Source organism: Schistocerca cancellata, chromosome 1, assembly GCF_023864275.1.
Source record: "Schistocerca cancellata isolate TAMUIC-IGC-003103 chromosome 1, iqSchCanc2.1, whole genome shotgun sequence".
Taxonomy (NCBI): Eukaryota; Metazoa; Arthropoda; class Insecta; order Orthoptera; family Acrididae; genus Schistocerca; species Schistocerca cancellata.
Window position 1 is genome coordinate 1,126,282,704 of NC_064626.1, and position 16,014 is coordinate 1,126,298,717.

At 42.1% G+C, this 16,014-nt stretch overlaps 1 protein-coding gene across 3 annotated transcripts in view; it reads left to right on the top strand.

Moving 5' to 3' along the window:
* Window positions 1–16,014, top strand: part of LOC126092492 (annexin B10) — a 138,278-nt gene that overhangs the window by 69,675 nt on the left and 52,589 nt on the right. For all 3 annotated transcript variants that reach the window (XM_049908112.1, XM_049908128.1, XM_049908120.1), the window contains exons 2-3: window positions 14,489–14,582; window positions 15,476–15,652. In XM_049908112.1, the coding sequence (XP_049764069.1) occupies window positions 14,568–14,582; window positions 15,476–15,652 (192 nt within the window). In that variant the 5' untranslated portion in view covers window positions 14,489–14,567. The remainder of the gene's footprint in view (window positions 1–14,488; window positions 14,583–15,475; window positions 15,653–16,014) is intronic.

The following is a 16,014-nucleotide window of genomic DNA, read 5'->3' on the forward strand; positions in this document are numbered from 1 at the left end:
TACTCTCTCCCGTACTTTCTCCCAAGAAAACGGGGTACCCCAGGGATCCGTGCTGAGTGTTGTACTGTTTGCCATCGCCATAAATCCAATTATGGATTGTCTCCCTCCTGATGTCTCGGCTCCCTCTTTGTGGACGATTTTGCGATCTACTACAGCTCTCAACGGACCAACCTTCTTGAACGACGTCTTCAAGGATGTCTCGATCGCCTCCACTCGTGGAGCATCGAAACTGGCTTCCGTTTTTCACCCAGTAAGACCGTTTGTGTCAATTTTTGGCGACGTACGGAGTTTCTTCCGCCCTCCTTACATCTAGGTCCTGTCAACCTTCCGTTTTCAGACGTCGCTAAATTCTTGGCTCTTATGTTTGACAGAAAACTATGCTGGTCCTCCCACGTTTCTTATCTTTCGGCTCGCTGTCTGCGATCACTTAACACCCTCCGTGTCCTGAATGGTACCTCCTGGGGAGCGGACCGAGTGGTCCTTCTCCGCCTCTATCGCGCCTTAGTGCGCTCGAAATTGGATTATGGAAGCATCGTCTACTCCTCTGCTCGGCCGTCTATTCTTCGGCGTCTCGACTCTATCCACCACCGTGGATTACGTTTAGTGTCTGGAGCTTTTTACACTAGCCCTGTGGAAAGCCTTTATGCTGAGACTGCTGAACCTCCGCTGTCCAATCGGCGAGCAGTCCTCCTGAGTCGTTATGCTAGCCGTCTGTCTTCCATGCCTGCTAATCCAGCCCACGACCTTTTTTTCGACGCCTCCTTTGATGTAGGGTATGCAGGCCGCCCCTCCTCCCTACTACCCCCGGGAGTCCGCTTCCGTCAACTGCTCCATTCTCTTTCCTTCCGCTTTCCTAAAACCTTCCTGACAACTTGGGGTACAGCACCGCCTTGGCTCCGTCCCCGGATCTGCCTGCTCCGTGACCTTTGTCAATTTCCCAAAGATGGTACCCCTACACTTGTTTATCGTCGGGCATTTGCTGCTCTATGTGCAGAAATGACGGACGCCACATTTATTTACACCGACGGCTCGAAAACATCGTTAGGTGTAGGGAGTGCCTATATTGTTGGCGACACCCCAAATCGCTTTCGGCTTCCCGACCAGTGTTCGGTTTATACTGCGGAGCTTTACGCTGTTCTCCAGGCTGTCCACTACATCCGCCGCCATCAGCGGATACAGTACGTTATCTGCTCAGATTCTCTCAGCTCTCTCCTCAGTCTCCAAGCTCTTTACCCTGTGCACCCTCTGGTCCACCGGATTCAGGACTGTCTGCGCTTGCTTCACCTGAGGGGCGTCTCGGTGGCGTTCCTCTGGCTCCCGGGACACGCTGGTATCTGTGGGAATGAGGCGGCCGATATAGCGGCCAAGGCCGCAGTCTCTCTTCCTCGGCCAGCTATTCAGTCGCTTCCCTTCACCGATCTTCGGAACGATTTATGTCGCCATGTTGCTCAATTATGGCATGCCCATTGGTCGGCACTTCCCTGTAATAAATTGCGGGAAGTGAAAGCCCTTCCTTGCGCTTGGACCTCTTCCTCCCGAACGCGTCGTCGGGAGGAGGTAATTTTAGCTAGACTCCGGATAGGGCATTGTCGTTTTAGCCATCGACATCTTTTAAGCGGCGATCCTCCCCCACTCTGTCCCCACTGCTCTCAGCTGTGGACGGTAAGACACCTTTTAATTGAATGCCCCTATTTTAATCCGTTACGCTCCCGTCTACAGCTATCGCCTGATCTATCGTCGATTTTAGCAGATGACACGCGCTCCGCCGACCGCGTTCTACAGTTTATTAGTGACAGTGAAATGACGTCAGTCATTTGAAGCCTTTTTTGGGGACAATCACCCCCTTTCTGTAGTGGATTTTTAAGCAGTCTTCTATTTTTAGTTTCTCCAATTTTCTGACTTTGTTCCCATTGCTGCTGGTTTTAAATTTCGGTTTTTTACTGTCTTAAGTCACGGGCTGGGCGCTAATGACCATAGAAGTTTTGCGCCCTAAAACCACAACAAAAAAAAAAAAAAAAAAAAAATCAAAGTCGGAAACGTGATGATACGCATTTCTCCTCCTTACACGAGGCATCACAACAACGTTTCACAAGCCAACGCCGGTCAACTGGTGTTTGTGTATGAGAAATCGGTTGGAAACTTTCCTCACGTCAGCACGATGTAGGTGTCGCTACCGGCTCCAACCTTGTGTGAATGCTCTGCAAAGCTAATGATTTGTATATCACAGCATCTTCTTTCTGTCGGTTAAATTTCGCGTCTGTAGCAAGTCATCTTCGTGGTGTAGCAATTTTAATGGCCACTAGTGTACTCTTGTTTAAAAATTCTGCACACGCTGAACTAAAACCGACTAAAATCGTAAACTTTCACTATAGCCTGGAGAATTGACCGATTCTTCGTCTTCAGTCCGAAGACTATATCAAACCATATCTAATTAAACATGTGCAACAGTCTTAGTCTATGCGTACCTGCTGCGCCCTACATTCACTTTTGCCTTCGTCCCGTAGTCCAGCCTTGTCTTTGCGCTAGTATTTTAATCCCTTCACTTCCCTCCATTACCAGTCTAGCTGTTGCTTGATATCTAAGGATGTCTTGTCAACCAATCCCTTCTTTTAGCCAAGGTGGTCATACATTTCTTTCCTCAATAATTCAGTACATCATTTATCTGAGCTAACCATGATCTGTAACCTAATACCACATTTCAAAGGTTTCTGTTCTCTGTGGGTCATGAATACAAATTTTTTGTAGGTAGATTACCTTGTATACCTAGAAGGTAATACAGATTTTAGGAGCACGTACTAAGTAAATTGTTTTTGTTACCAAAATGGTCGTAGAAAACAGATACTTATTCGTGTGAAATGTCACGAAATGAAGATTGCAAAGAAATAGAAAATCGCACAGACATTAAGGAAGTGTCGAAAGATAACAAAACAATTAATGGAAAGACAAGTAATGAGAATTGTGCAAAGGTGTTGCCAAAACGAGCGCTAATGTACATCCAAGTACAGAAATAAGTAAAAAGGAACAGATAACGCATTGCAGAAAAGGTTTAAAGGATAGCGATTGGGAGAATTCAAGAAGTAGTAAGAAATATGGAAAGCGATGAGAACTGTAAAACCTCGGAAAAAATTAGATTGAGACTCTATTTTAAGATATAAAATAGAAAGTCGCAGTATTTGCCATTGTGCTTGCCACGTAATTACGGAATACGCTAAACTTAGAGCAGTCAACCATTTCTTAAAGTTCATAAACTCTGAATGTCAGTACTTCATATTTCAGTAGGATGGGTGAAGAGCCATTTTCTACCTCAATCACCAGTCTTCTTGTACGTCTATGCGTTACGATTCTTATCTTGCCCCCCAATGGACTGCTAATTATTGAAAACTCTGCTTATATAACCCCGATTTTGTTTGGGGGTGGGGACGTAGTTCTGCAGGTGTTGAACACCGACCATAATACATGTGTGCGTTAGGGAACAATGGTTAGAGAAATGACTACAAAGAATTTAGAGGTTTGTATTTTGAATTATTTCGAAAACCCGAACGACCTTGTGCTGCAGAACGCGTCGGTACTAGCTTTACCCAACAAAGCAGATTGAGTCATGGGCCTGTAACATAACAGCGTTGTTGGTTGTGTAAATGGCGAGTAAACGTTGGGTGGTGAGACCGCGTGTCGTGTTAGAGCGTTTCAGCCACGTATTTAGCCTTCATCAGGATAACGATGTACGAATCATAGTTTATCATTTGATGGTTCTCCATCTTTCGTCAGATTTCAGGGACGTTTAACCTGCGAGAAGAGTTTGCACGGATTCGTGTTTTTTGGGAACTGGTTGTATACGAAGTGTACTGTGGTGAAGGGGCTGCTTGACTGTAAATTTGAGGGATAGGAATCGGAAGCCGACGGCCGCCCAGTAAAGCTTCCTCACACCACAAGGACGCTGTTGCCCAGGAGGCGCGCATTGATCTGTTTTGGAGCCAGACGAGGCGACAGCTCGGCGCCAAGGGGTGTGCCCATCTCTCCTCCAGGCCAATCGCGGCAAAGCAGTAGAGCAAACTTACTCGTAACACATGTCGACAAACGCTGCCATCTTCTTCGAACAATACTGGCTCTGCTGCTAACAAGTGGTGTGTTAAAACACTTACAAAAATAGTGAACGTAACAGAGCCTTAACGTATTATATATGATGCGCGACATAAGTAGTGAGACTGATGTGAAAAAAAATGTTGCTTACGCTTTCAGTCACGTTTAGTGTTGTCTCCTTCAAATTAGTTCCCTTCTGATTGCACACACTTTTTTCCAGCGCTTCTGCCATTGATGGTAACATTTCTGGAACTCATCTTCTGTAATATCCTCAAAGACCCTCGTCACAGCTTTTTGAACATCTACTGCTGTTTGAAAATGGTGTCCCTTGACCGCCGTTTTGACTCTCGGAAATAGAAGAGAGTCGCACGGAGCGATATCTGGTGAATAAGGTGGCTGTGGTAGTACTGAAATTTGTTTTGAGGTTAAAAATTGCTGTACAGACAGAGCATTGTGGATGGGATGGCGCATTATCATGATGCAGAATCCAATTATTTGCAATGTTGACACGGACACACAGCTCTTGCACGAAGGCTCTCTAAAATTTCTTTGTAGTAATATTGGTTAACTGTTTGTCCAGAAGGCACCCACTCTTTATTAACAATTCCTTTGAAATCAAAGAAGCACACAAGCATGCATTTCACTTTTAACTTTGACTTTCGAGCTTTTTTGGTTTGGGTGATCCCTCTGAGTACCATTGCGAACTTTGGCGTTTTGTCTCTGGATGATACTGAAAAAAACCAACTTTCATCACCAGTGATAACGTCTCAAAAATTTTGGATTGATTTCTGTTTGCTCTAACAGATCGGCTACCACATTTTTCCATGTTTCTTGCTGTCACGGTGCGAGATTTTTGGGGACCACTTTTGCACAAACCTTTCTCATACCAAAATCTTAAGTTATTAGACAAACCGCTTCTCGATTGATGTTCAGCTCTTCTGCAATCACTTTCACGGATAACCTTCGATCAGATCGTACGAGTTCACGCACCCTGGCCAAGTTGACATCCGTCTGTGAGGCTGGTGGTCGTCCACTGCGGTCTTCATCTTCAACATTCGTTCTGCCTTCACTAAATATTTTATTCAAACGAAACACTTAAGCTCTTGACATAACCTCCTCTCCAAAAGCCTTCTGAAGCTTACTGTAAGTTGTCGCGTTTTCACCCAATTCAACGCAAATAGAAATGGCATACCGTTGCACAATATTATGCGGTTCCATTTCCGTGACAAGACACACACACACACACACACACACACACACACACACACACACGAGAACTTACTACAGCACAACTCACGACAGAGCAGTTGCATCGATGTGCCGCATGGAGCATGGACTAGAAGCAGCCTATAGACCAAGATCAAAGATATTGTGCCTACGCAAGTCTGCAGGGTTGCTACATCTTGCAAAGAAAATAAGTCTCATTACTTTGTTGTCGTACCTCGTACATAGCTAACTTTCTTGTCTGAAAAGTTAATTTGCATCTGTTCGCCTCTGTTTCCAATAAACTACTCACAACGATGCAAAAAATCAATACAGTAGACTGGAAGCCCATTACTATAGGACTAAAATAATACATTACGAAGACGTCGAAAGAGAGATTATGCTGTTGTGGCCTTCAGTCTGAAAAATGGTTTGATGCAGCTCTCCATGCTACTCTATCCTGTGCAAGGCTCTTATTCTCTCTACGATTTTTACCCCCTTCCACCCCCCCTCGTTCCCCCCCACCCCCGCAAGCAAGCGCTCTCTACACACGCGCGCACGCACACAAATACAAAACCGATGATCCCTTGATGTTTCACAATGTGTCCTGCCAACCGATCCCTTCTTCCAGTCAGCTGGTGCCACAAATTCTCCTAATTTCTCAGTACGTCCTCATCACTTAACAGATCTTTCTACCTGGTTTTCAGCATCCTACTGTAGCACTACATTGCAAAAGCGTCTATTCTCTTCTTGTCCGAACTGCGTCTCGTCCACGTATGACTTCCATACGAAAGTACGCTGTAGACGTGTACCCGCAGTAAAGACTTCCTAACATTTAAATTTATATTCAGTGTTAGCAAAAAGCGTTTCAGAAAGAGAAATCTGTTATTGCCAATTTTCATTTCATATATACATCTACACAATTATTCGGCAATTCACAATGAAGTGCCTGGCAGAGGGTTTATCGAACCAATGTAATACTCTACCGTTGCATTCTCGATAGCGCGCGGGAAAAACGAACACACATCTTCCCTTGCGAGCTCCGATTTCTCTTATTTTGTTATGATGATAGTTTCTCCCTATGTAGGTGGCGGCTAACGAAATATTTTCATACTCTGAGGAGAAAGTTGGTGATTGATATTTCATGAGAACGTGCTGCTGCAGAGAACACCCCCACTCGGGTGTCGTATCGGCGGCGCGCTCTCCCGTATTTCGCGACAACACAAAACGAGCTGTCCTTAAAACTTTTTCGAAGTCCTCGGTCAACCCTATCTGATGCAGATCCCACATCGCCCAGCAATAATGCAGAAGATGGCGGACAAGCATAGTGTTAGTGTCCCTTTAATAAAGCTGTTATATTTAAGTATTCTGCCAATAAATCATTCTTTGGTTTGCTTTCTCCACAAAACGATATATGTGGTTGTTTCAATTTAAGTTATTCATAATTGTAATCCCCAAGTATTTAGTTCAGTTTAAAGCCTTTAGAGTTGTCAGATTTATCGTGTAACTGAAATTTAGCAGATTCTTTTTAGTGCTCACGTGGATGACTTTTACACGGAGTCAATTCCCACTTTTTGCACCAAACAGATATATCGTCAAAATCATTTTGCAATTAGTTTTGATGATCTGATGACCTTCCTACTCCAGCCGTCTTCGGCTATTTTGCTTCCCAGAAAGAAAAACTCTTTACTACTACTCATTCCCTCAACATTACCTGATTTAATTAGACAACATTCCATTCCCTTGTTTTACGTCTCATTGATCTTAATCTTGTCAAGACAATATACTTTACGTTAAAATGGTGTTCAGAGTTCTACGCTCTAACAGAATTAGAACTTCATCGACAAACTGTTTTCGTTTCTCCTCCCTAAACTTTAATTTCATTTACGACTTCCTTCTCTTTGCTGTACTGTGCTTACTCAACTTATTTGTTGAGTAACATGAGACAAAGGGTGCAACCCTCTCACTACCTTCACAACTGCTGCTTCCTTTCACATCCTTCGCATCTTATTACCATAGTCTGGTTCCTGTACAAGCTACAGAAGATATTGTGCTCCCAATATCCTATCCCTGCTATCTTATAGATTACAAAGAGTATATTTCAGTTAACATTGTCAGGTGTTTTTTTCCCCTTAATCTGCAAATGCTATAAATGTAGGTTTGCCTTTCTGTAACTTACCTTGCAAGATAAGTCATAGGGTCACTATTGCCTCGCGTGCTCCTATATTTATCATAAACACATTGATCTTCCCTCAGGTCGGGTTCTCACAATTACATTCTTCTGTAAATAATTCCTGCCAGTAAGTGCGACTTATTAAACTGACAGTTCGGAAATATGTTCATCTGTCACCACATGCCGTACTTGAAATAAGAATTACTACGTCTTTTTCACCTGTCTCATACATCTAGCATACCAGGTGGAATAGTTTTGTCGTGGCGTTCTCAAGTCTAAATACACGTTGCATTCCGGCATAATAGTGATCTTTTATATTTGAAAATTAGGTATCGATATTTCTTTTTTGGATTAGCACATCCACTTAGATATATAACGAAAGTAGAAAATAAAGAGGTCGCGGAAAGAGAAGCTTCTTACAGCATTTGCAACTCTGCAATTATGGGGTCTTTCATCTTCTCAAGATTTTTCGCCAAAGACTCGGACTGTTACCAGATCTGTTGTTACAGAAATACTGCATGTTGACTTTAACGACGATCATTCATTCTTTAATAGGTTGTCAGATATTACTTGGCTAAGACTACCCAAAAATGTATTGCCAGGAAGTGTTTATCGATCTAGAACCGCTGACGATGTTTTAAATGAATAAAATGGATACGGTAAAATAAAAATGCACGTTCAGTAGTTACGTAGAGGTATTTGAAATACTTCATGTAATTATGCAGCAACTGCGGATTTCATGGCACCAAAACGAAGAATTTAGATACAACATTGTTAAAGTTGTGAGGTATTGTCTTCCTCCGCAGACGTTCTGGTCTGCAAGTGCCTATTCTATTATGTAGCACAATCCCATGTACTACTCGCGCAAAGTTGACACTCGGCGCGGTGGCTGATGGGAGAGACTGTGAATGGGAAATGCCTCCCATCAGCCACCGCGCCGAGTGTCAACTTTGTTTGCGCGTGTAATAGACGGAAGACCTGCGCAGATGACAATGGGACTCGTTACTTAAGATTGAAGTTACGTAACGTAATTTACATTTCGCTCGCAGTGTTAAATTCAGGCGTATCTTCTCGAGAGTTTCGCAGCTCGTTATTAGCGTAGCTTCCTCTAGTCTGTACCCAGGGCTCTCGGGTTCGATTCTCTGCCAAGTTTGCAGCTTTCTCCGATCGGGAACAGTGTTCCACGCGCAACTCGCTGAAGTGGTTTGAAATATCTGCCCAATTACCACTGGCGGGTGAGAAAATTGAGAATGCGCTAGGTGACGATCAGTTTGGCTTTAGGAAAAGTAAAGGGACGAGAGAGGCAATTCTGACGTTACGGCTAATAATGGCAGCAAGGCTAAAGAAAAATAAAGACTTTCATAGGATTTGTCGACCTGGAAAAAGCGTTCGACAATATAAAATGGTGCAAGCTGTTAGAGATTCTGAAAAAAGTAGGGGTAAGCTATAGGGAGAGACGGGTCATACACAATATGTACAACAACCAAGAGGGAATAATAAGAGTGGACGATCAAGAACGAAGTGCTCGTATTAAGGTGTAAGACAAGGCTGTAGCCTTTCGCCCCTACTCTTCAATCTGTACATCGAGGAAGCAATGATGGAAATAAAAGGTAGGTTCAGGAGTGGAATTAAAATAAAAGGTGAAAGATATCAATGATACGATTCGCTGATGACATTGCTATCCTGAGTGAAAGTGAAGAAGAATTAAATGATCTGCTGAACGGAATGAACAGTCTAATGAGTACACAGTATGGTTTGAGAGTAAATCGGAGAAAGACGAAGGTAATGAGACGTAGCAGAAATGAACAGCGAGAAACTTAACATCAGGATTGATGGTCACGAAGTCAATGAAGTTAAGGAATTCTGCTACCTAGGCAGTAAAATAACCAATGACGGACGGAGCAAGGAGGACATCAAAAGCAGACTCGATATGGCAAAAAAGGCATTTCTGGCCAAGAGAAGTCTACTAATATCAAATACCGGCCTTAATTTGAGGAAGAAATTTGAGGATGTACGTCTGGAGTACAGCATTGTATGGTAGTGGAACATGGACTGGTGGGAAAACCGGAACAGAAGAGAATCGAAGCATTTGAGATGTGGTGCTATAGACGAATGTTGAAAATTAGGTGGACTGATAAGGTAAGGAATGAGGAGATTCTACGCAGAATCGGAGAGGAAAGGAATATGTGGAAAACACTGATAAGGAGAAGGGACAGGATGATAGGACATCTGCTAAGACATGAGGGAATGACTTCCATGGTACTAGAGGGAGCTGTAGAGGGCAAAAACTGTAGAGGAAGACAGATTGGAATACGTCAAGCAAATAATTGAGGACATAGGTTGCAAGTGCTACTCTGAGATGAAGAGGTTAGCACAGGAAAGGAATTCGTGGCGGGCCGCATCAAACCAGTCAGTAGACTGATGGCCAAAAAAAGTGCATATTACGGTGTAGGAAACTCTTGACATTCAAAACAACTTCCAGTCGTCTCGAAATGGATAAATACGGCTTCTGTATGGTTTCAGAGAGTCTTACACCATTCTCCCTGCAACACAATGGTAAGTTCATGTAATGATGGAAGTAGATAGCGATATCGCACAATACTCTCCTAAGTAGACTAAAATAATACTGAAGTCAGCCTTGTACGATAAGAGCTTGTGAGCAGGCGCCTGTCTTGGCACACTGCATCACCATTGGGGAACAAATATTGTACCATGGGATGGACCTGATCACCCAAAACAGTCGCGTGATCCTTGGCAGTAATGAGAACACGCAGTGGCAGTGGTGGGTGTCCATGGATCGCAACGATATGGTTTGCCAAATCATAGAACCCTTGCCACGTTTCGTTATTAGGTCGTAAACTCGGCCAGAGCTTGGCAACAGTGCGCAGCAAGACCGACCAAATGACTCTTCCGTTGCTTCAGTCAAGACTTCTATGGCTTCCGCACCTTTTTCCTGTGACAGGCATTTGTATCACTGATGAGTGGCCGTGGGATTCCAGCTCGCCTTCCAATTCTCAGCTTATGACGTTCACTTCGTCTTTCGGTGCAGTCAGTGGCGTTAGTTCTCATACTTTTCGTCGCAGTCCTCTTCAGTGACCGCCCGACACGATTACTCGACGCACACTTACATCCACTTTGTGACTTTGCCCGAAGACGTTTTTCCCGCTGTCCCTGTATGGGATATAAATTTTAGATACGTTGCCGCTTGAAACACGAAACACTTCGGCTCCCTTGGTTACGAAACCGCCCACCATACGAGCACCAACAGTTTGCCCACGTTCGAATCCATATAGCTTCAACACAATGCTCCCACAACTACACAGAACACTGTTTTGGTCATGACTGATACTTGCAACGTATTGACATTGCACAGGTGCCGTTCTCGGTCAAATAAAACAGCACAACCTACAGGCTTGGCTAGCATCTGTATTTGTGTTCAAGCATGCATTCTCGTGGTGTTGCCATTTTTTTATTCAACCGTTGTATTACAACCAGACAAAATATTTGATTTCGAATCTTAAAACATTAATTTTCTGAAGATAAGTTTTGATTCACTAGTGTCATCTTAAAGTATACAAAGTCCTTAAATATGATGTATGTAGATTAAGTTGATTAACGCTATAGTTGACTGATTTTCCTCTTATCGTCGTTACATACTACTTGTAACTGTAAAAGTAGAGGGATGCTATCATAATAGGATCATTACACTAATTATCCACTAAAATCATTATGAATGATACATAAGCGGGATTGACGAAGCATACAGATAAGGTTGTAGATGAATGTATATACTTTGTAATTACCATTTTTCTAATATTCATAGCACAGAAATCTAAAGCAGCGTTTAAATTTTTAAGTAGGTGATATTTATCACAAAGCAGCTGGGAGGTATTTCTCGAGACCCATGAAAGATCAAATCAGACTTAGAGTAATTTTGCTAAAATGCTCACGGAAGTAAAGCGGTGTAGCAACCTGCGAATAACAGGCGGAATCGGTCAATAGCTGCAAGGTCTCGGCATAGTCGCTCAATCGACCTGGCGAACGGGCAGAAACCTAAACGTAGCGTTCCAATATGAACTTAGGCCCTGTGTAATTATTTGTGAGGTTTAGATTGCCGTTAAGTATAGTCACATACAAAGTCTAAATGCACGAAAATTACATAACTTCCGGCGCCAGTATTGTGTTTTTTGCTGGTTGTAGTTAAAAGAAAACTGTTTACACAGTAATCTAGATCAAATGTAAAAAAAGTTGGTTAGAGAGTCTAAGTATAACGGAAAGATCTAGATGAGATAGTATCTTCATCTACACTCAGCAAGTCATTGAATTACGTGGCATATGTTTACGGATACAGCTTGGGAAGAATAAATGGTCGACTGCTGTGCGATCTGTTGTAAGCCTGATTCCCCCTCTTGCGAACATCGCTTATCTCTAAACGTTAAGTACATGGAGATAAAAAATATTTTCTATCCTAAAAAACGGCTCTTGCAACTTTTGTAGTAGGTGGTCCTGAGATGTACGATGCCTACCTTAAAGCGTCTGCCGATCGCCAGTCAAGGAGTCAAACCAGCCTACGACTATTCTCTCTGTCCTCATACAAGTTCACTGTACTCTGCTAATCTGACTTCATATGGGTCCCTCAGACTTTTGCAGTATTGGTGTGGGAGTACAAATGGTTTGAATACCATCACTTTCGAGGAAAAACTGCAGTTTCGCAACATACTACTAACGAATCGTAGCCTGTCATTTGCAGGTAGGCCTATACGGTCGTTCCACTTCACAATTCAATGTAGATATCTGTTCATCCCAGTATAATACTTTTATTCCAACAAACGAAGCCATTTCGAAGGAGACCGATAACGTCCGCAGGTACAGGATAAAAATTCGAAAATTATTTAATAAATTGACCTCGAAAGCAACAAATTATGCTGCCCAAAGGAATCTTTCATTTAACAAATACAAAATATGATAGAAAAAGTCTATTTTTGACACGGAGCTGTTTCTTTAACACGGTTACTTTATGGCCGAATTTCTAAGTTTACATTAAGTCTCTTGAAAAACTTGGAAAAATGAAGTAACACATTGCGTAAATTTCTTCTGGCGCAGAACCTTGAGGCGGCTTGAGCAGTTTGCGTATCGTGTATAGTAACTGTAAACCCGTCTCTGGAACTCCTGCATATTGCTAGACTAGTCTGATTTTCTGACACTCCTCGGGCATTCCTTTTTTTTTTTTTTTTTTTTTCCTGGAGGAGAAAACTTGTCCAAACGCTTAATTAACGGAGACAGTTGCTCGCCTAATAACCTATGAATGTTTAACCAGGACCGTTTGTTCTCCAAACAGTTTTGCGCTCAAGACCTATAACCACATCTTTTAGTACGTAAGAAAAGTGAACATCACAGTGAATTTACTAAATTCACATGTAGTACATCACTCATGTAACATCACTGACTGAGAAACAGATGCCAACGATTCTATTTTTCTCCGCCTTAACGTTTTGTCAAACGACGTGCAAAGCCTGCAGTCGTCCTCGTAATTTTACAGCACAGCGAGGCAGTTTATGGCAAGCATTAATCCAGACTATTCCCAGTTTAATTTCAGTGTAATGTTATATTGCCGCTGATTACGTTACAGACTGCGCTCTTATTTTAAGAATTTCCCATTATTCACACAGATGCTATCATGACGATAAAAGAAGATAGCCTTTAATATTACGGTTGTACTGGTAGTAGCTAGAAATGCAGCCGTTGCCACATATTGAATATACTCTTATGAGTACGGATCTCTGCCGAATTTTGAACACAATACCAATTAAAACGAGCGTGTAAATCCGCGTTAATATTCGTGTCTGTGCAATGCTTCGTCGTTTCGCCACAATACATTTTGCAAATTATTTAACTGATCTGCTTATACAGTAGCAACCTCTTACCCTTCTTCCAGTTCCATATTTGACTTATGTACTGCTGTACCCCAAGGATAAAACGATATGGGTCCATTGACTTGACTCTGCCATTCTGCTACTTCTCAATTTTTATCTCCTTTAAGCTCTGTTTTCATATTTCGTCTTTCCACATACATTACTCCCGAAATACTTGATTCATTCTAGAGCGAAGGTAGCAAATCTATCAATCATGAAAGTATTTAAGAGATTCCCAGTAGTTCAGGGATTGAGGCCACAATACTATAGTTATTTCTATTTTATGTCTATGACCTTGGCAAAAGCTTAGGCGCCGACTGAAAGTTCAGTTCGATGGATATTAGACCACGTGTGCTTTTTGATGAAAATATAAAGACCAAGCACTGTTCCAATCCAACGATATCCTAAAATGTGAAGTCGTTTATGAGTACTTTGTTTTTTAAGTAATATAATTTGAATTGTCTAGCAGTTTAGTTACGAACAAAAACAGACGAGGTTAGCGCTCCATTCAGAGGAACGACCACGGCATTTGATTTTTTGAAACCTGCTGAATCAAGAATTCTGTATGGCACAATAGAACTGCAGTCTGCTCATCTTGAATGTGTGCAGCGCCTCCCTTATGCATTGCGCCATATCACTGTCAGATATCGGCTTCATACACTAACTTATTTGAACCTTTGCGGAAATGCCAGTATTGAAGAAAGTCCTAGACTTGTTTTTAATACCTCGAGATTCTCACATGTGGAAACGCAGCTGATAGAATCGTATGATTTGTGTATTACAATCAATAGCTAAAGCTGATTTAGTCAGATCGAAGCAACTGGATAAGAGCTTTCAATATGCGCCGCTGCTTCCACCGTATGCGTATCAGCTAAAACAGTAAATTATTCCACAAAGCATTGTCTAGGTTGACGGTGATAAGTTGTGAACTGTTTTTTTTTTTTTTTTTTCTGGATAGTGGGGAGCAATGGCTTGCAATAAGCCGATCGGCGGCAGTGTGCAATTGTTGACAACGGGGGAAGTTCCTTCTTTTATAAGAACGTCAAACAGAGCCGCGTCAGAGCAAAGCAATGTGGCCTTGAAGTTACGTTAGTCAGCTCGGTTGGTTTCACTTGTGTTGCAGGTCACTGGAGCTTTCGCCTTTCAGTCGTTCCGACGGAGAAGTGGTGTGTGGAGCGTGGAGAACTTGACTGTGAGCAATAATGGGTGACTACGTGGTAAGTTTTTGTGCTAAAATAGGGTACTACATCAAATAGCATAATACATAGCACATTTATCGGTGTAGCACTGGAAGCTATTTACTTGTGTTTTCGCATTTCGTATATAAGTTCGCACAAATTCCTTTTAAAGCTTTATTAGAATTTTGGCGATACAGAACCAAACTTTGCCCAATACGTTAAACAGCATTAAGTCTGCAAATAAGATTGCGAATGTAGGATTTCTTTTACTCTGTGTCAAAAATATTACGAATTGTGTTGGTACTGTCCGCGTGAAATCTACAGTAAAATTATGGCGAACCGCGTCGCAATAAGTAAAATGATTTGTACATGCCCTAACAGGGCGCAGTGAGCTGCGGTTGGAGTAAAAGATATAAGAATTGTAGGTGGTGATAGTAGTAGTAGTAGTAGTAGTAGTAGTAGTGCGTGTTATTCCGTTCAGCTGTTGCAAAAATCATCGTTGATCGTGGGAAGCAATGTTATTTAAAAGGGGTGAGAAGTTTGGTGATATATGGTTGCCAATGAGAATCGATGAATCTGATGAAATTATTGATCTGTTTGTTACAGTTACTAAGCTTGATTTTTTGTATTTAAAAATTTTATCTTATTTTCAAAAATAATTTCTTGTGATGTTTAGTATTCAAATGTATCGCTTCAATTTGCAGAGCGAAGTCGTAAAATGATCTACAGAATAAGGTTCATTGCCGTCTCAGAGCTAGTGCCTGCGTTAACAATTAATTGCGAATTTTGGCGGAAGAAAGATTTCTTTGCGGACTGCTCTTTTTGAAGCGGCAAATATGAAGTGTAATTAAATTCTTACGTGTTACGTTAGGAATTGTAATCATAAATTGCAATAGACCTGTTTATCAACATCTGTTTGTTCGGTGTGTTAGCCGGAACCAACGGTGAGACCAGCGGCAGACTTCAACGCAGCAGAAGATGGAGCAACACTGAGGGCTGCTATGAAGGGTCTGGGCACAGACGAGCAGGCGATCATCGACATTCTCACACAGCGCTCGAATGACCAGCGACAGCAGATTGCAAAGTTCTTCACAGAGGAATATGGCAGGGTGAGGCAATAGTGATCAGTTTAGTATTGCCATTACTTCCACTAGACTACACTCACTACGTGACAGATACCAGGAATACAGTAATAGAATGGACATAATGGTATTAAAATTACAACACATGTATACATATTGTTGGTTGTCAACGTGCTGTACAGTGTTTATAAAGTGGATGTTGTCACTCAACATTTTTTGCTTTAAACTACTGTTGATATGAAATGAAAATGATTTGATAGTACACTAATCTTTTCCATTGGCACAGTTTGGATGGCAACTAGTGTCTTGGTCAGTTGATATTTTGGCCTATCTAGACTGTCTTGATTTCAGGTGTTATAATAGTGAATTCAGTGTCTTGTGTGTTGTGG